At 32.9% G+C, this 20480-nt stretch overlaps 3 protein-coding genes across 5 annotated transcripts in view; 2 read left to right on the top strand and 1 right to left on the bottom strand.

Moving 5' to 3' along the window:
* Nucleotides 1-8351, top strand: part of LOC125052957 (myosin heavy chain 95F) — a 61946-nt gene extending 53595 nt beyond the window's left edge. For both annotated transcript variants that reach the window (XM_047654067.1, XM_047654066.1), the window contains 5 exons: nt 1219-1339; nt 2215-2332; nt 4760-4951; nt 6490-6630; nt 7439-8351. In XM_047654067.1, the coding sequence (XP_047510023.1) occupies nt 1219-1339; nt 2215-2332; nt 4760-4951; nt 6490-6629 (571 nt within the window). In that variant the 3' untranslated portion in view covers nt 6630; nt 7439-8351. The remainder of the gene's footprint in view (nt 1-1218; nt 1340-2214; nt 2333-4759; nt 4952-6489; nt 6631-7438) is intronic.
* Nucleotides 8352-9126: 775 nt separating this feature from the next.
* On the top strand, nt 9127-14713 carry LOC125052960 (nuclear envelope integral membrane protein 1). Of its 2 annotated transcripts, XM_047654073.1 has the most exons (9): nt 9127-9430; nt 9601-9722; nt 9802-10015; nt 10232-10398; nt 11144-11359; nt 12019-12143; nt 13437-13598; nt 13801-13836; nt 14543-14713. In XM_047654073.1, exons 1-9 carry the CDS (start codon nt 9367-9369, stop codon nt 14694-14696), a joined length of 1260 nt encoding a protein of 419 aa, XP_047510029.1. In that variant the 5' UTR covers nt 9127-9366; the 3' UTR covers nt 14697-14713. The 2 variants fall into 2 exon arrangements, with proteins under 2 accessions (XP_047510029.1, XP_047510030.1); XM_047654074.1 differs by lacking the exon at nt 13801-13836 and having other exon boundaries at nt 9129-9430.
* A 964-nt stretch (nt 14714-15677) lies between these two features.
* LOC125052961 (ras suppressor protein 1-like) lies at nt 15678-19768 on the bottom strand. The gene is made up of 6 exons (XM_047654075.1): nt 19567-19768; nt 18931-19221; nt 18146-18228; nt 17800-17914; nt 17324-17456; nt 15678-16862 (listed from the first exon to the last, which is right to left on the bottom strand). The coding sequence occupies exons 1-6, from the start codon at nt 19715-19717 to the stop codon at nt 16778-16780; spliced, it is 858 nt and encodes a 285-aa protein (XP_047510031.1). The 5' UTR covers nt 19718-19768; the 3' UTR covers nt 15678-16777.
* Between the last annotated feature and the right edge of the window lie 712 nt (nt 19769-20480).

Raw genomic sequence — 20480 nt, 5'->3', positions numbered from 1 at the left:
ATATTTTTCAGTCTAACACGTAGACTAATTAAAGATTAATTTCCGTTCCAATTTGGTTCTCTCAAAGTAATTGCCAAATCCAATAATTCAAATATCAAAAGCAAAAGTCAATTGCGACAGTATTTCAATTACAATATCAAAAATCTAAGTTTACCTTCGTCGTAGTGAAAAGGTTTAAAGGACTGGCAACGCACTCGCGACCACATGGCATTGTGAGTCCATGAGCGGTGTCACTATACATCAGTGTAGCCTCCTGCCCTGCCCCTTATTCTGTAAATATATAAAGAAATATAGGCCATGATTTGTCACAATTGAAAGAGGAACTTCTTAATCACTAATTGTCTAACAGGCTATCGCTTACTTCTTGCACGTCTAGGCGTAATGTAACATAGACAAATGTAGAATGTCAATAAGTATGTAAATAACATTCTTAGGATTAACCTCGTATGTGCTCTTTATGTTATTTCTTAAACAATTAAGAGGAGAGTGCCCTTATATGACTTCTAACGAACGGATTTGTGACCCAAAAAGTGTCTTGGGGAGCGTTCAAGTATTACGTCACGCAATTTTTAAAACGTTTCGGGACCACCCTCAAGTGACTCTTTATACCTAAAAGTTACCATTATGCGGTGTTAAGGTACTGAAAAGTCAAAATAATATTATTTTACAATTAATTACAATTACGCGTTATTCAATCCCCGCCCCGCATCGTAACGTTTTTGAAATGATTTTTATCTTGTTACGCCAAAGAAGCGAAATTAGAGAATTATCACTAAATAAATTCAAAGCCCTCGTTAAACGAAAATTAATCAACAAAGCTTTTTATCAATTTGAGGACTACTTAAATGATCCTAATCCTTGGGATTGATTTGCTCCAGTTCAAACAATTTGTATGACTAAATACTTGGCGATTAAAAAGAGTGGCGGAAAGTTTCTTGCCAGTTCTTCTTACCCGCTCTACGCCCTTGACTTGCGAACTGGTAGTAAATGTAAATTTACGATTAATTTAACTTGACGATTCAAAAGTGTACTTGGTTACCCACTTGAATAAAGATATTTTGAGTTTGAGATGTATAACTTCTAACGCGTGTACATAAGTACACACATTATTTAAAATCATTGTAACCCTAAAGATTGTTTGATATGGGCATTCTCCTTTATGTAATTTCGGTTTTGAAGTTATGAATAAATTGTAACACGAGGTTATATGCATTATAGATCGGAACGCGTGCGAATGCAACAAGCAATGCAAGGCAAGCAGAAGTATGACCTGTCTAAGTGGAAGTATTCGGAATTACGGGACACTATTAATACATCCTGTGATATTGAGCTTTTGGAGGTAAGATGTAGAACTAATTACTAAAGGTTAGTTTCAATAGAGACCAATTCTCAAAAGGTTCTGGCAATGTCAGTGTCTATAGGCTTTCACTTAACATCTGATGAGCCAGTACCCGTTTGCCCCCTGTTATATATAAATATAAAATAAGATTATACATAAACTTACAAACATTTTGAAAAAAAAACATGGCGATTAAAAAGAGTGTTTTTGACGATAAGTGTACATTGTGTTACCTATATGATTAAATTAATTTTGAATTAAATATATGTATATAGAAATGGTTGACTGTGGTTATGGTAGCGTCTGGGAATGTCGAGTGACAGCTATTTTTACATAAAGTTTGACATTCTCAAGACGACAATGGCGAATGCTACACGCTCGATATTTATCGTGATATTTGGATCGTAATCCAGAATCACGATGTGTAGTACAGGCGTATCACGTATCGTGATACGGATCGCTGGATTTCTAGAAATCTAAAAATCCACGATCTGTATCAATTATCGTCGATAAATATCGAGCGTCTAGTGTCTGGTCGATATTTATCGCGTCACAATTAATTCTGCCAGCGATGGAAGAGGATGCGCATATATGGAGGCGGAATAATATAGAGAATTCATACTTGTATTAGAAACATTACCTATAAGTATGGGACACCTCAAATGCAAACTAAGACAACTACAGAAAATAATTTAAAAAATAACAGATTTGAAGCAATCTGGTGCTGAAGCGGAAAATGTTTACAATCTAAAGTCTTGGGTCATAGATATATAAGTGACCTATGTGGTTTTTTGTTCCATAAAAAATTCGATCAAAAATTGTTTCCGACGAAATTAAACTCCTCGATAGTATTAGGAATATAATTATTTTCTTAGGCATGCCGCCACGAGTTCCACCGTCGTCTGAAGGTGTACCACGCGTGGAAGGCAAAGAACGCCCGCAAAAGCACTATGGCTGACCAAGAGAGGGCCCCACAGTCTATAATGGATGCAGGTATATTATCGAATAAAAAAAAAATCTACTATACTCAGATTTTTAATTCCGTATAATTCCGACAGCTATAATTTTTTGACATTTCAGAGATGGCAAACCTTTTTGGCCGGGCACATTTTTCAATTTCAATACGAGTCTGAACATCTGAGTCTATACATAGATTTAATTGTTAGTTAATGTATCCAATTTATTAAGTGCGTTGCTCCACATTAAGAGTGGTTTATCGGCGACTGATAATTACGTCCCTTTTCATCACAAACAGTAAAAAACGCGAAAGTAAAGATAACATTTTTTTAAAGGTTAACTAAACCTGGAATTAGTAGGCAGTGATGCCATCTAAAGAATAAAATAAAGTAATTAAAGTTAATTCGACATATTGTTCGTGATATTGAAATATTTGTTATTTTTGTATTAGGTCACTTGAGTACAAATAAAGCATGTGCTACACGGTATCAAACGGCGGTTTGAAACGAAATAAAAGCGAGTTGCGCTTTTCGGCTGCACGGTTTAAAACCAACAGTGTCCAAAATAACGTTGCGCTGATAAGACGTCTCCGGAGGGATGTGACATTCTGCATAAAAAATCGATTTTTTATTAATCGATTATTTTTTTAGCATGAAAAATCGATTAATAAATAATCGATTTTTTTTATTAATCGATTTTTTCCTAATTTTTGAATCAATTTCAAAATAAACACCCTAATTTTTTTATTTTTCATGGTTTTTTAATTAAAAGTAAACAATAGAAATTATAAACACAAATTAACGTTTAAGAATAATCAAAATCGAAATTAACTAAATCTCGTTTTGATAGATTTTAGGTGAAATTTGATAAATGCTGAGTGTATGCCTTTTCAGTAGCACATTGCGTTGGCCGTTGGGTCTATAATTTTTAATTTTTCCGCTAAAATATCCCACCCTTTCTTTTTCTGAGACGAGTCTTTATATGACTCGCATGATATATCCCAAAGACATGGCAATTCTCTGTATGATTCGAGCAATTCGGTAACTCACGTGCGTCTACGCTCGCCGCCGCAGCACGACTGCCGAACGCGTGGTTTTAAACAAGCGGCTAGACGGTTTCAAACCAACGGTTTTGGTCGCGGTTTGCAACGCAAATCGTGCTGCCAAGGTCATATCAAGGTTAAACGAAATTTGGCATAAAACAACTATCCACACGGTTTGAAACCAAAGTTTCAAACTGCCGTTTCATACCGTGTAGCGCATACTTAAAGCATGTGCTACACGGTATGAAACGGCGGTTTGAAACGAAATAAAAGCGAGTTGCGCTTTTCGGCTACACGGTTTAAAACCAACAGTGTCCAAAATAACGTTGCGCTGATAAGACGTCTCCGTAGGGATGGACATTCTGCATAAAAAAATCGATTTTTTATTAATCGATTTTTTCCTAATTTTTGAATCAATTTCAAAATAAACACCCTTAATTTTTTATTTTTCATGGTTTTTTTAATTAAAAGTAAACAATAGAAATTATAAACACAAATTAACGTTTAAGAATAATCAAAATCGAAATTAACTAAATTTCGTTTTGATACATTTTAGGTGAAATTTGATAAATGCTGAGTGTATGCCTTTTCAGTAGCACATTGCAGTATTTTTGTTGTATTTTTAATTGTATGTAGTCTTTTGCTGCTGAATAAATTTATTTTACTTTTAAGTTATAGTTTTATCGTCCTTTCGATGTTTTACAAAAAAACAATACATCTTCAAAGAATCGGATTCAATGTATCGCATTGTAAACATCGTTGTATATCGAATATCCCTAATAGTTCGAGGTCCGGGTTATAAAATTCCAGACATAATGTCGGGAGGTGGCAGATAAAAAATCGACTATGATTGATTTCAATTATAAAAATAATCGATTATTTTAAATATAAAAATCACGTAAAAAAATAGATTTTTTTTTCACATCCCTATCCCAAAGACATGGCAATTCTCTGTATAATTCGAGCAATTCGGTAATAACTTCACGTTCATTTGCTTCTTGTGCCATTGTGAAGAACGTCGTTGTCGCGTGCGTCTACCCTTGCCGCCGCAGCACGACTGCCGAACGCGTGGTTTTAAACAAGCGGCTAGACGGTTTCAAACCAACGGTTTTGGTCGCGGTTTGCAACGCAAAGCGTGCTGCCAAGGGCATACCAAGGTTAAACGAAATTTGGCATAAAACAACTATCCACACGGTTTGAAACCAAAGTTTCAAACCGCCGTTTCATACCGTGTAGCGCATACTTAAGTCAAATTTGTCCCTTTTTCGGTGGAGAACTTTATTAGTAGCAACACTTATGAAATGTCAGAATTCTACGGAATGAAAAATCAGAGTATAGGTAAATTCCTTTGTGCATGGGGTAATTCTTTCTTTACACTTTCGAACTTCAACTGTTTTTTTATAAATATATAAATTGCACAGCAAAAAGCCCCCGAATCCAGCAAAAGGGCGAGATCTTAGGCGCCAGACACCGCTACTTCCGCATCCCCTTCGTCCGAGCCGGGGACGGGGCGAACGACAAGCGCGGATGGTGGTACGCGCATTTCGACGGACAGTACGTCGCGCGACAGATGGAGTTGCACGCCGATAAGACGCCCGTACTGCTGCAAGCTGGTGAGTCTTAAGGCCGATTTACATTATCTTAGTGTTTAGGAGAGTGCTTTAGGATAGTACTTTAGTTGAAACATGTAAACGCTACTTGCTTTAGTACGGTTCTACTTGACTTTCAAGTTGAATCAAAATAGAATCGCTTTTTATTTTTGTTTCAAGTGATACCCCTCCCGCGCCCGCGCAACCCCAGAGATCTTCCCTCGTTGTGTGTAAACACGTAATTTAGTCAAATCTTTAGGAGCACAAGTGCCGTGAAACGCGTGCGTGTTTTTTGATTTTTAAAGATGGCTAAATTTGTGTCTGAATATGTTGTTCACGCATGTTTGTGGAACGTTAAAAACAATTTATACAAAAACAAACAGGCATTCGGCATACACTGCCTTAAAAGAAGCTATTTTATTTATTATTCATATTTAGTTTATTTATTTCGAATAAAATCTCGTCTTCTATTTGTTCCATAACTACAGTTAGTATTTTGCGTAGAATAGAGCGTATTTGCCGACGTCGTTGCGCGTTCATTGTGGCGCTGTAATGATACTCTACTGGAAGAAATGTAAACGTTGACTCGCAACGCACTAAAGCACTAAAGAACTTGCCTTTCAACTTGTACTAAAATACTCTCCTAAACACTAAGATAATATAAATCGGCCCTTACAAATTGTTTCTAAAATGCATATTATTGATTCAAATTTTGAATTTTGATGGTTGAAAGTCTTCCACGGTCCGCTTTACGAGACCCTTTCTTTTGCGTACTGTGAAATCGACACCTGCTGAATTTCTTCCCTGGGAGATATGACCTCCAATTCTTTAAAGAAAGAGTATACCCTCAAAGGCCGGCAACGCAATAACATAGATGTCCAAGGGGTGCAATGACTGCCCTTTTTGGGCGACCCGAAGGCTCCTATACTATAAAAATAACAATAACAGAACACCTAGTTCATTCGTTTTTTGTGTAGTATTTTATGTAAGAAGGACACTGTACAGGCAGCAGCCTTTGCGTATCAAATTCAAATTCAAAAATCATTTATTCACGTAGGTAACACAATGTACACTTGTGATTCGTCATTAAAGATATAAATATTAATGCTTCTAATTTTACATTTACTGCCAGTTCTCAAATCAAGGGCGTAGAACGGAAGAGAAGAACTGGCAATAAACTCTCCGCCACTCTTTTTAATCGCCATGTTTTTTTTTTTTTTTAATAGGATGCTCGTCGCTTATCGTTAATAGGATGCTCTATCACGAAATTTGCAGCCGCTATTAGCAATAAAACAGTTATAGTCCGGGCAATATAGACATTTGACATGTGTAGCACTACTACTGTTACTTACTGTTTTGACATTTGAGAAATGTAAATGAAATAGAAAATCTCAAATTTTGACCTTTGACCTCGAATAACTTTTATAGCACACATAGGATCGATGAGGATTTTTAAAACTTTATTTGGAATGGCTCTCCACCAATTTTTGCCTCTCCGGGAATTTTTGTTATTTGACCACTATTTTTATGTCTAATTCGACCGGACTTTTATTATTATAAAGGTATTGACGACATGCAAATGTGCGAGCTAAGTCTAGACGAGACTGGACTGACGCGTAAACGCGGCGCAGAGATATTGGAACACGAGTTCGAGAGGGAATGGGCCCGTCACAACGGACCGCCATACAGGCCTACGCACTAGGGTATGTACACGAATGTCACTTTACACGGATTTAACCGCAATTATTTAAGATGTATAATATATTCGTTGTTAAACTTCCCCCCCCCCCCCCCCCCTGCCGATAAAAAGTGTCGAAGTATTTTCACATTCAACTAATTAAATACTATTTAAACTGATAAATTCCATCGTTTATGCTTTATTCTCTATAATTAATGTTTCCAATATACATGCATTTTTGAATAATCTGTGGAATCGACTCCCAGTGGGGGTTTTCCCTCAGAGATACGACCTCCAAATGTTTAAAAATCGAGTGTATTCCTCCCTCAAAGGCCGGTAGCGCACCCACTAAAAATTGGTGTCTATGGGCTGCGAAGACTGCCCTTTTTGGTCGTCCCGCAAGCTCATTTGCCCCCCTATTATATTAAAAAAAAGGGTGCGTGTACTTATGTACCTACGCGCGTAAGAAGTAATACTCCTTTGGCATTATTAAATAGTTTTTGATTGCATGCAAATAATTAATTACAATTAAATAATCAAAGACTGGAAAAGGAGTCATTATAGTCAATAAAGTTCAGTTTACATTTGTAAAATTGAATAAATAAATATTTATTATTATTCTCTTACATTAAGTGAAATGCCGTAGCATCTTCCGTGGGTAACTTCATTCTGTTAAATTTGTGTCACGATGCATCGTAAAATTTCACTCTCATCAATTTTTCATAACGCGCCTAAAGAAGTATAACTTCAAAAAAACTCAATTTAATATTTTTGTAACAAAACATAATAATTTGTTTGTTCTTGTATTAAAATTGAATACCTTTTTGTTTCAGGTACAAGTTAGTGTAATGAGGTACAAAATTGAGCTTTTCCATGTGCCTTTTATGATAGTGCAATATTTGGTCCACGGAGACTGATAAGTACACAATTTAGTAGAAGAATATATCCTAGACAAATCAATTATACATTCATATGAATTTTTACAATCTTAGACTTATCTTTCCAAAAACTTTCCTTCTCTTTGTATCTTCGAGTCTCTATTGAGACTGGCCATTTAGGAGATGTAACGTGTGTGCATCTGTCAAATGTAAAATACGTGTCATATGTCAGACTTTTGACAGACGGAAGAGTTTTGTTGACATTACGTTTTATTGGCCTTAAATTAAAAAAAATATTACATTCCGTATACTTTTATGATCGCATTGTCGCTATCTTTATGTTTATTTCTTAAAAACACAGATGGCGCCATCTTTGTTAGTGATAACTTCCTTTCAGTATTCATAGGTTGCTTTTTACTAGTTTGCTCATATTGTGTGTATTTTTACTTAATTTCTATTGACTCTGTCAACTTCTAGTATTTATTAGTGAAACATAGATTAAGAATATGTATTGCTTTTGTAAATATTTTTCTTGTCACATGAAATCATAAGAAAAGTATCGGAACTTAGAAATATTATTTATATAAAATTATTTTTTCTTTATACAAGGTAATATATTATATTTACAAAAAAATTTGTTGTATGGCATAATTTTTGGTAAATTCACATTTTATCAACATTCCAACTGAGGTTCAACATTCTAAAACAGTATTTGAATCATTGTAACAGTATTTACATTCCTAACGATGACAGTTTTCTTGTATAAAATGTTGTTTAAAGTACAATATAAAGAGTGCCTTTTATGCAATGTAGACTATGAGTTTGTGTACGTGTTATGCTTTACCAAATAAATATAAGATTGTACTGATGTGGTTGTTTTTATTATTTAATTTAAAAAAAAAAATTAGCCTTTTTGTCATGCCTTTCTCTATCGTATAGATGGAGTGAGTGCTCCAAAGAAAATGGCGCCTGCGCATCGAACATCATATTAATTTAATGTGACACTCAAACGTTAAATCATATTAAAGTTAAAATAGCACATTAAAATGTTGAAACCTTAACTTCTGGCACATAAGGCTGTGCTGTACTTAAAAACCTAAAATTTTGGTCACAAAAAAAATATTATTCCATATTACTTTTTCAGTTTGCTAAAGAAATAATAAAAGTAAAGTACGTAACCTTCTGGGGCAAATACCCATCTAATATATATCTAATACATAAAAAACTCGTGTCACATTATTCGTTCCCATACTCCTCCGAAACGGCTCGACCGATTCTTATGAAATATTTATGCATATTAAGTCTAAAAATCGGCTCCTATCAATCTTTCAAACCCCTAAGTGAAAAAATATTTTTATTTTTAGACAATTTTTTTTGTTTTTATATTTTCTGATGTCTGATGTCTACGATCAACCCCTATTTTTATTATTGTAGATAGTAATATTTATTGCCCAAAAAAAATGTTTCCTAGAAATAATAGACACGGCAAAACAAAGTTTGTCGGGTCAGCTAGTATTAGTAATTATTGATATAAATCTGCGTCTAGAATATTAAGTCTGTTTCACTAAAAAAAATTAATTTTCTGTCTGTATTCTGTCTTGTGCTCCACATTTAGTCTGTGTCATATGTATTCTGTGTGGCCTGTGCTCCGAACTTTGTAAACTGTGGTTTATTTTGTTTTATTATTGTATAAAAGCGAGAACGTAAAAGTGAAAAATCCATGCTATAGTTTACACAGAATTAATGCGAAAACGTGAATTAGATTGCTAGAAAATAAAACACTTTTTTGTCTGAATTAAACTCTTATAAAAGTTTTAAAAGTATCGTTATGCAGAATCTCATAACTTTGGTTGAAAACTCCTGAATCTCAATCTTGTGACATAATGAGTTTATTATTTCTTAGCTTGTTATTTCTTATCACCACGACACACTCATTGCCTTACGACGGTAAGATAAAAACTTTCAAATTTAATATTTAAATACTTAAATAGGTTAATGATTCAATTTACATATTTGCTCAAAAACTATTGCTTCTTAAAGTAGGCAGAGATCAATTTATACAATAATTAATATTTTTTTGTATCTAAATATGAAAAAGTTTGTTTTTTATTTGACAGTGCATTGGCTTGGTGGCCCAACCATAGTTGACAGAGATATTTCACCTTTAAAACAAACTGTAGATATTTATTGTTATTCTGGTACTGCGAAAAACCTTCTAGCTTTATGGCAAACTGTTAAGGTAATGAATAAGTCTATACATCAATTATTATCTCATCATAAATTGAACATCTGGTATTTTTAATAATCTTTTCTTACAGTTTAATATTAAAATAAAGACAGATGAGTTTAGTCAGTATCTGGGCGAGAACCCCGAAGAAGTGTATAAAGATTATACAGAGGATAGCTATGGCTGGGCAGTTGTCAGTCCATTTCAAAAGAAATCGTACAGAAGTGTGTCTCTTAACCTCTTTACACCTACCTGTATGGCTATTAATACAAAACAGAGACATAGTATTGAATTGCAGATTCAAAGTAAGTGGTTCTGATTTCATTAATACTTAAAGATAAATTAGGTTTTGATTCACAGGTCTTAAGCATCTTTGACCATTTGATGGACTAGTAACTATTTTCAAAATCTTAATGTGACAAATTTATAGTGCATGGATCTTGACTTCTAAAGCTCAATTTACTTAATACATCATGTAAATGTTAAGAACCTAAAAGTAAGTTGAGTTGTTTCTATTCCAGGAGTTGATATCTGGCGTGTTATTATGATGGCATCTGGCATTACCCTCATATTTGCATCTCGCTCACTCAGTGGTAACCCAGTATTCTTCTATCTGTGTGGAATTGTAGTTGGAGTGTCCGCATCTTTTATGGTCATTGTGTATTATATTAGCAGGCTGCTTCCAAGGGTAAGTTTTTGCAGCAACTTATGTGTTAAAGAAATAAGAAGGTTGTTTTAGAGGCTAGAAATCTACTCTTGAATTTTATTTTATTTTAAATTACTCTACATTGCATTTGACATATAGAAATGATTGTTAGCTATATGTTTTGTCTCTGAATCTTACACTTATAGTATGTTACGTCTCCAGTATTAATATTTTTAAAATTTTATTTATTGAGAAAAATTTCCAGCTTATAACTAACTTACTAAATATAAAGTTCTTTTTATGCCATTAAACAAATCTTTACATATAATTAAGTACTTAATAATTAACTGGATTGTTAACAATAACTATCTATATCTATCAAAAAAAGCAATAAACTAACTAAAACTTACTTGAGGAACACTTACGGTAGTATAATACACTTATAAAAACTTATGATACACGTTTTATTCCACTGAGGAACTCAGATGTCATAGATCTTCTTGCCGACACCAGACTTGAGCCAAACAGATAAATATCACCAGTTAAATTGTTAAACTTACCCATCATCCTGATCATATAGCATATGTTAACATACTTAAATAGTATTATTTTTGTCAACCTAGGTTAAAATTATTAAAGTTTAATCATGAAATCTCATGCCCATTACTATATTGTCATTTGAGCATACACATTTTGATTATAATAATTTATTAGTACTTATTTTTTAAACCCTTTCTCTTATTGATGAGAATCAGTAAATGTTAATAACAATATAATTTATTTTCAGAAAACCTTCACCTATGGTATATTAATCGGTGGTTGGACAGTTGGAGTATATATTTTCCAACAGATATGGGAGAATATACGAACATTATTGCTATCATACCAGGCCTATATGTTTTGGTACACATTTTTGGCTGGTTTTATCAGTTTTATTGTATGCTACAGAATAGGACCACCGAAAAATCAGCGAAGCAAGAATCTTGTTATGTGGACGTTACAGGTTAGTTAATTGTCATGTTGCTATATTTATCACTTGTAAATAAAATTAAACTAAATTATTTTATGTAAGTAATGTTTTAAGTATGTGCAGCTGTCGTAATTTATTAAGGTTTCATGATTGGGTGTTTAGTCTTCATAATTACAATTTTTGAAGTTATACTTCTTAAGCGCGTTATGAAAAATTTATGAGACTGAAATTTTACGATGCGCGCGCACCGTGACACAAAATTAACAGAATGAAGTTGCCCACTGAATATGCTACGGCATTGGACATAATTTAAAAACAACATTCGAATAATAATAGAATTTATGTTACACTTAATGTAAGAGAATAATAATAAATATTTAATTTTTCAAATGTAAACTGAAGTTTATTGACTATAATGACTCCTTTTCCAGTCTTTGATTATTTAATTGTAATTATTTATTTGCATGCAATCAAAAACTATTTTCAATAATGCCAAAGAAGTATAACTTCTTACGCGCGTACATAAGTACACGCACCCTTTTTTTTGTTTATAATTGTTAATTTTAAATACCTACGTAGAGACAGATTAAAATTGCGTTTAGACGCTGTGGTTGAGTTATTCATGTATTTTTAACGAGGTTATTTTAAGCATATAAAATAGTATCGGAACTTACAAGTCATAATGTTTCCAGTTAGTAGGCGTATTCGTAATCTACTTCAGCAGTCAGTACCAAGAGGCATCAGCTGCGGTACTGATCGCGGCGCTGGTCGCCAAGTACTTCCCTCAAAGCTGGCTTTACAGGATACAGGGATATTGGTAAGTATTATAAATGCAGCATACTTACCACGCAACTTCGTAGGAAACAATTATTATCCATTTTACTTACATATTTCTTCAAATTTTACTCAGTGTATGTGTGTTTATTTATTTATAAGTCTAAGGAAGAACAAAACAAGCAAACAAGTCTTTACATTTATTATAATTGTTGTTATGTACTTGTATTCATATTTTTCAATTGTGCCAAAGGGAGCGTTCAAGTATTACGTAACGAATTTGGGGGGGGGGGGGGGGGTCCTATTGTAAAACGTTACGATGCGGGGCGGGTACTTAATTACGCGTTATTGTTAATATTATTTTCGAGTTTCCAGTACTTTACACCACATAACGGTAACTTTAGGTATAAATAGTCACTAGGTCGTCACGAAACGTTTTACTATACTTGGGTGCAGAAAATCGTTACGGCGCGTTACATGGGGGAGGGGGTCAATAATCTCCAAAAAATTGCGTGACGTAATACTTGAACGATCCCAAATACATAATATAATAGATGCTATTACTTATCTATATCAAATTAAATAATTGACCAATTAACATAGAAACTTGACCTATTTAACTAAAATTGAGTTAAAGGAAACCCTGATATCCTCAATAAAAACTAGATTTAAGATTCTAGAATGTAACAGTAAAAACGTACTACGTTTCGGATGTTTGGTCATCCGCAAAGTCGAATCACATCTCTAGATGACTCAAAACGATTGACGATTAAAAAGAGTGGCGGAGAGTTTCTTGCCCGCTCTATGCCCTTGACTTGCGAACTGGTAGTAAATGTAAATTAAGAATCAATTTAACATCTTTTCTGTTGACGTTCATAAGTACTTGGTTATCGGATTGAATAGTTATTTTGAGTTTTACAAAACATACGAAATATGCCATCATCCTTGGTGTTTTATACGTACACATTCAACCATTTGAATGTGTCTATAAACAGCACCGGTATTCTCTCCTAATAGCGATCTTTAAAAAGTTCGCTGAATAAAATATCAGTGATACAGATATTGCAAGAACTATATCGGAATAAAAAAATTTCGTAATATTTTTTTTTTTTAGTAGGCAAGTGGATGATCACCCTTCTATGCGTCACATAAGTCTGATTTTACAGTTTAAGGCATGTTTCCTCACTATGTTTTCCTTCACCGTACTAGCGAGTGTTGAATTGCCGTGATGCGAATGCAGGACCTCAATGTCATGCTCCCTGCATCCCCAAGGCTCAAGACAACGCTGTTCGCAAAGAGACGATTATTTCTCATATATTTTTTTTTTAATGTCCAGGCGTCGTAGATTTCCACCAAAACCCCATTTATTGACTAGCGAGGAATACTACGAAGAAGGTGCGCGTGAGACGAAGCGTGCGTTGGAACAACTGCGCGAACACTGCTCCAGTCCCGATTGTGCGCAATGGCGGGTCATGCTGAAGTTACACGACGCTAAACGGTGCGTAATTTTTTTTTTTTTTTTTTTGGTCTCTACTTTCAAAGGTATTTTTACCAGGAAGAGACTCAAAATAAGATTTCGACAAAGCTTTTTGGTTGTCATATACTAATAATAGATATAACATTAAATTGTAGCAATAACTAATTTGGTGTCGGGTCTTTGCTTTTCGGACATTTTGTAAATATTATCATTCATATTTTAGATTTCGATATGAGAGAGGGGCCTTAAGAAGACCAAGGTGATTGTTTAGATACATTATATTATATTTATTACAATTAGACATTGCAAACATTGACATTGAAATGACATTGATCTAACATAAATAGATATATACTAAAGTATTAAGAGCTGTCAGACCATTTCTACATGAAGTTTGACATTTTGTAAGTGTTCAAGACAACCCAAAACACAACTTGGAGTACAGACTATAATTCTTTTAACATCATAATTGCTTTATCTGTCCCCGTAAAATAATGATTCATTTACTTGCGATATTGTACTATGAAAAAAAATTTAATCTCCGAAGTTATTAGTTTTCAATTCTATTAATATTCCGTAAGACAAGCCGATTATATATCGACGGATTATATCTACTGAAAAATTACGGAAACTTGTGAAGAGGAATTATGTGCTGAACATATTTTATCAACTTCAAAAAAGCCTGATAGATAATATAACTGATTTGATATATTACGGCCATGTGCAACCGACTTTTAATATTATATAAATAAAATTAACCGCCGTTGATAAATAAATAGATTAGTTCTAAGGTAAAAAGTTCGTGAGAATTTTTAGACCTTATTTATAAAAAAAATCAATTGCTCTCTTTCAACTAATAACATTGTCTCTATCTGTGTCATTTTGTTTACGCTGTGATGAAAAGAGATAGGTGATTATTTTTGCTAAAACGGTGCAATTAGACGGTGAGCGTATTTAATTTCCAGTTTCGCGAGTTTCGTGGAGGGTAACTCGCATTTGAGCGACGATGAAGTATTGGATTACGAGTCGTATGCCTTCTCTATGGAGAGATCGAAACCAGCTAGTTCGTCGCGCCTAGAAATATCTGATGACGAATCCTCGGAGTATGACGATGAATAAAACAACTATAAGACAAATAAAATATCTAATATAATACACGTGATCAAGTCACCAAATTAATAGTCCCATTCATTGTAAATGTAATTTTTAATTTCAGATCTGGTAAACCATTTTTCTATATGTTCTCACTTCACTTTATTTTTTAATGGCAACTTCTGTGAATATGTTCTCTATGTTGTCTCTATTTTTGACAGTGATTAGCCCATGAAAAAGGGCGTAAGACGACAGACGCTCTGTCAAACGAACATCTGATTTTGACAGATACATAATTTTGTGTAAACTTACGAGGGTCAGGTTCACTGTATTTCAAAAGTATATATTTCCATATTAAATAATTTATCATTATCTTCAATTTTTTTTTGGTTTTACTCGATATTACTATTATTTTTAACTTTACTATTTTTTTGTTAGTTTTACATGACATTTCCGTAGCGATTAACCTAAGTTCCTAGCGCAACAATAATGGTTTAAACTACAAATATCTAATATTTTTAAATATTGTAACGAAACTATAGTGATTATTATGGCTGCCAATGTACAAAATATTTAAGATTCTTAATTTTAAGAGATCTCTGAATTCTTATTAAAGCCAAGAACTATTGTGCGTTATTAATTTAAAATGTTTTTAATACGACATTTCAACTTCACGATCTCAGCGCCCTTTATTTCATTATCTCTGCGTTTAGTCAGACTCGTTTCTTTTTGTAGTTGTTGTTTGAGAGATTTGAGATTGTGAGATAATAATTCGGTTATTTAGATTTATATTATTTGTACCTAAAAAAAATGACTTGGCTTGTGTAGAGCCACAAGCAAACATAAAACACAATGGAATCTCTTTCTTGTCCCGGGTTACCACAGCTTCCAAAACTTTTAGCCACAATCTTAGATCAACATTTCAATGGATTAGATGAAATGTTATAAAACTTGAGAGAACGAAGGATATATATCTAAATGATGGCGAAGTTAAATAAAAAGTAATTATTCTTAGTAATATTGTTTAATGTTAATTTGTATACATTTTGTAAGTATATTTAATTTGTGAATAATTTAATAACCATTTTTAAGATTTCTAATAGGATTTGTTGCTGTTTTTAATTGAATTGAGATAGGTCAAAATTCCTCAATTCCCCTGTAATTTTGGATTTTTTTCATCTTTGCTTTTCTCGATCATAGTTCATTTTATGTTACAAACATGAAACTACTTATGTTAATAATGTCAAACAAAAGTTTAACAAAATTTAAAAAGAGTAGGTAATACAAACAATGATCGAGTAAAGAAAAGTGAACTTTGGTAATGTTTATATAATAGCACGATAAAATGTAAATAAGGCACTTTGAATAATGTGTGAAATATATTTTTATAAGACTGTTTTCCTAGTTTGATTAAAAAATTAAATTAAATTTTGTTTTATTTTTAACCAACTACATTATATAAGAAAACAATTAGTCCACATAGATATAAACATGCGTTATTTGGAAATACACAATCTTGCAGAGATAACACACTCCAGTTTTGCTTGCACAAATTTTATGTATGTATGGCACATTTTTGATTTAAATACTATATAATCTGCTTCGAATCTAACCATAATTAAAGATATTACCATGGTAACAAACAGTAAATGTAGTCCACGTTTTATAAGTCCGATATAGTTTATATAAAATTTGATTCATTTCATAATAACAAATATATATTTTATTTTGTTCAAAATTATAATTAAGACAAAAATCTATGAGATGTTTGATATATAAATCGTTAATTAACAAAAATATATTTTTTATCTTACCCTAAATATAAATTAGTATAAAGCATACACAATTAGAACACAACACAAAACATTAAAGCCGTTTTGGCATCTGTCAATTTTATAGTCATAAACTTAGTTGTCAGTTTGTGACAGTTTGTCAAGGTCTTGTCTATTACTTAAATGCGAATTTAATGAAATAAAGTATATTTTAGTAAAAATAATTCAGGAATTAGGTTTTACAAGAAACCTTGTAAAAATATTTTGGTCAAAAACGGTGGATGTTATTTGTATTAGATCATTAATTTTGTTTAGAATAAATTTTAATACTGCTTATTATCGCATTCGACTTGCTTTCTTGCTTTTGTCAAGCGTCTGAGGCGGCGGAGGTGGCTTTGCAGACATGTGTCGACTGTACAGACTGAAATTATTAAATAAAATTGAACTATGACTTCTATAAATTGAATATGTGCCTTATATAACCCGACATTGAGTGCAATCTTGGGTGGCCTTTCTAACTTGGAAAAACTTTTGGTTAAATCCGTTAAGTTAAAATTATTTAGGAATATTTTTGTTGCCAGATATTTGATCAGCAGCGAAACAATAATTGGACAGAAGGCTTCAAACTTATTTACTTGTATTTATTTGGTGAGAATAACTTAATCACAGAAACTAGAGTAATAAATTATATTCTCTTTTCTGTGTAATTTTTTTGTTCTGATTTTATAATATAATATATGTAATATGTATATAGTATGCATTAGTATGAATAACTACTAAACAGATTTTAGTGCAATTTTCAACTCAGTGTGCTCAGAAATATAAATTGAATAAAGAATATTTGGCACTATTATAAGTTAAGAAAATGACAATTTTACTCACACTCTGTACGTCTCTGAACGAAGATAGTCCAACACATGAGACGGTCCCAGTTTCAACTGATCTTCAATGGGAGGAACCCAAAAGTTCCCTTCAAGCCGTAGCACTGACTTGTTACTTGCGAGCTCCAAGAACCCTAATAACATAATATTCATTGAGAAGTATGTTCTAGTGCGGCCCACGCCCTACAGGGGGGTAATTTAAGTAAGGCTGAGCTGGGGCATGGCACAACAAAGGAAACAGGCAGCAACTAGAAAGTAATATACTTCAAGATTACTGTTGTATTCAGTCTGAATATATTCAGTCCAGGCATGTGTGTAAATTTTAGTAAGTGTGTGTACTACAAATTTCTCGGAAACCATCAATATTGGTGCTGTTGTTTTGGTTTTTCATGACACTTTTTGTTATATTTGAAGTTTAGTTTTACTAATGAATTTTTTTTTGTCAAAAATAAATTTTAGCATAGTAATTAAAATTACCTATTTCTGGTGGCAACACAACAAGTCTATTTCCTTGTAAATGTAACTCCCTCAATCTTGTCAACTGGCCTAACTCTCGAGGTACTTCGATCAGATCATTCTCCCTCATGGATAACTGCAATAAAGAAATGTACATATAGCATTTTATACTGTAATTTCAATATTGTATTGCATTTGCTGTAAAATATCATTGTCGCAATAACTACTACAAATATTTAAAAATATTTTTTCATTATAATTATATTCTCTGATGCAACATTTCAATATTTTAAAATTAGACAAATATACTAGTCTAGACTTCAATCAATGTACACTAATAGTCAAAGCAATTAAGAATTATACATACAATCTGCAGATTTTTCAAGTTTCCAATCTCAGCTGGAAGATATTCAAAGTCATTGTCTCCCAAATAAAGAGCTCTTAAGCTTTCTGAAAAATAAACATTTAAAATAAATAATTATCCTTTCCCGACAAAATTCACATGATGTGTAACTAGTTAAATATATGTTTTACCAATGATAATTAAAGTAAACAAAGAAATAAAAAAATAAGAGTTACCTCACTATTAATAATATTAATTGATACCAGAAAGCTTTACAATAACCAGACACATACAGTTCTAAAAAGGGATTACGAACTTTATAATTATGGCAGTTAATTTGTTATTTTCCTTACAGCTTTTCATTTATTTGCCAGTAGTATCTATCTCATATCTACTTAAATATACAATTTTGTAAGAATAACTTTAAAATATATGGTTATTTTATTGTATACTGCAACAAATATTCTTCAATGGTATTGCAAATTACAAGTAATTGTGGGTAAAGAGCACCTTAAGTGACATTTAGTCTTTCTATACTACACCTATAGGCAATGTATCACAGCAAAACAAGCAAACAACAAAATATTGACAAGGAAACATGTAGGATGCTGATTACCTACATGTCTTCCCAAATTATCCAATGTGGATTATAGTGGTAAGTTCCAGAAACAAGAATTGACATGAACTACCGGAAGTCAAAATCCTATTTGTTGTTAACATACAGGAGTATCGCCTAAGTCTTATTAAATCATATAATATTTAAGAAGGGTGATTTGGAACCTAACGTCAATAAAATTTACGAGACTTACCCATCATAAAGAAATTTCCAGGCAATGTAGTCTCTTTCAGATTATTATAAGTACAATCCAAAATTTCCAATACAGGAAAAGCTCCAAATCCTCGAGGCAATGCATATAACCTATTAAGGGATACATTGAGAATTCGTAGTTTTGGTAGAGAAGACAAACTGACAGGTAGTTCTTCAATATGATTGTTGGTGAGATTCAATATCTCCAAGTTCATCAAATTAGCAAGACCAGCTGGTACAACTTGGAGCTTATTATGACTTAAAGTTAATCTTGTAATATTTTCCAAGCTAACTGAAACAATGTTACAATGACAATCAATTTATACTGCTACTTTATGTCTAATGTCTATGGTTTAGAGAGGAAACAAACGAAAATTAATTGTAAAGTATAAGTGAAGGTGGAGGTGACTAATGAAGTCATCATTAAAAATAAATCCTAAATTAAACATTGATTTATATTGTGGTACATTATATTCAAATATTTTCTACCTCGACATACTTAAAGAATAATTTCGATTAATTCGAGAGGATTACATTTTAAAAAATATCAAAGATTTGTAATGTTGTTGCGAAACTACTCTCTTGAAAACTAGTTTTCGTACAAATAAGGATAAACCAGTTAGGAGTGCATACTTACATAAGCCTGGTATTTCATCTAAGCTAGAAATTCCTTTATCAACCAGATCTATTTCTGGATTATTAATTTCTTTGGCTTCTTCAATAACTTTTTTAGCCTTCGACATTTTGGCAGTGTTTGGTATACAGGAAACTGGCGGCGGATGACTCATTTCTGTGGAAAACGTATGAAATCAAAGAAGTGCAAGCCAATCAGAACTTGTTTTACTATTTGTCCTGAAACTTGATTGGTAGAAATAAAAAAAAATGCTTGAGAACATTGCCATTGTAGAAAAATGAGAATTTTAGACTTGAGGTTTAATTATTAATATATTATAATATAAGTAATAATTTTAAAGATTTATAAAATATTTTAAACTAGAATGTGATTTATAAAATGATTATAAAACACAAGTGCGGAGACTTCATATTTAACGCGATACTCAATTATTAAGACTAACAGTTAATAGAAATGACAATTGATAGTGAAACAAAATTTCTGATGTAGTCGGGACCACGGCAATCACCTACGGCCAATCGTTATCGTTGTTTGTCTTTTTTATTGTAAATTATTTTTAAAGAACAGGGGGCAAACGGGCAGGAGGCTCGCCTGATGTTAAGTAATACCGCGCCTATAGACACTCTCAATGCCAGAGGGCTCGCGAGTGCGTTGCCGGCCTTGTAAGAAATGGTAAGCTCTTTTCTTGAAGGATCCTAAGTGGTTCTGGTTCTAAGCTGGTTCCACAAAGTGGTGGTGCGCGGCAAAAACTGCCTTGTAAAACGTTCAGTTGTGGAACGGCGTCGGACGTCAAGGTGATACGGGTGGAATTTCGTATTCTGCCTCGACGTCCGAAGATGAAACTCAGCTGCAGGTATTAATCCGAACAACTCCTCTGATCACTTTCCATGGTAAATGCGGTAGAAGATGCAGAGTGA

The sequence above is a fragment of the Pieris napi genome, chromosome 10, assembly GCF_905475465.1.
Source record: "Pieris napi chromosome 10, ilPieNapi1.2, whole genome shotgun sequence".
NCBI classification, from domain to species: domain Eukaryota; kingdom Metazoa; phylum Arthropoda; class Insecta; order Lepidoptera; family Pieridae; genus Pieris; species Pieris napi.
The sequence above is the reverse complement of the archived record's forward strand: the minus strand, read 5'-3'. Positions and strand labels throughout refer to the sequence as shown.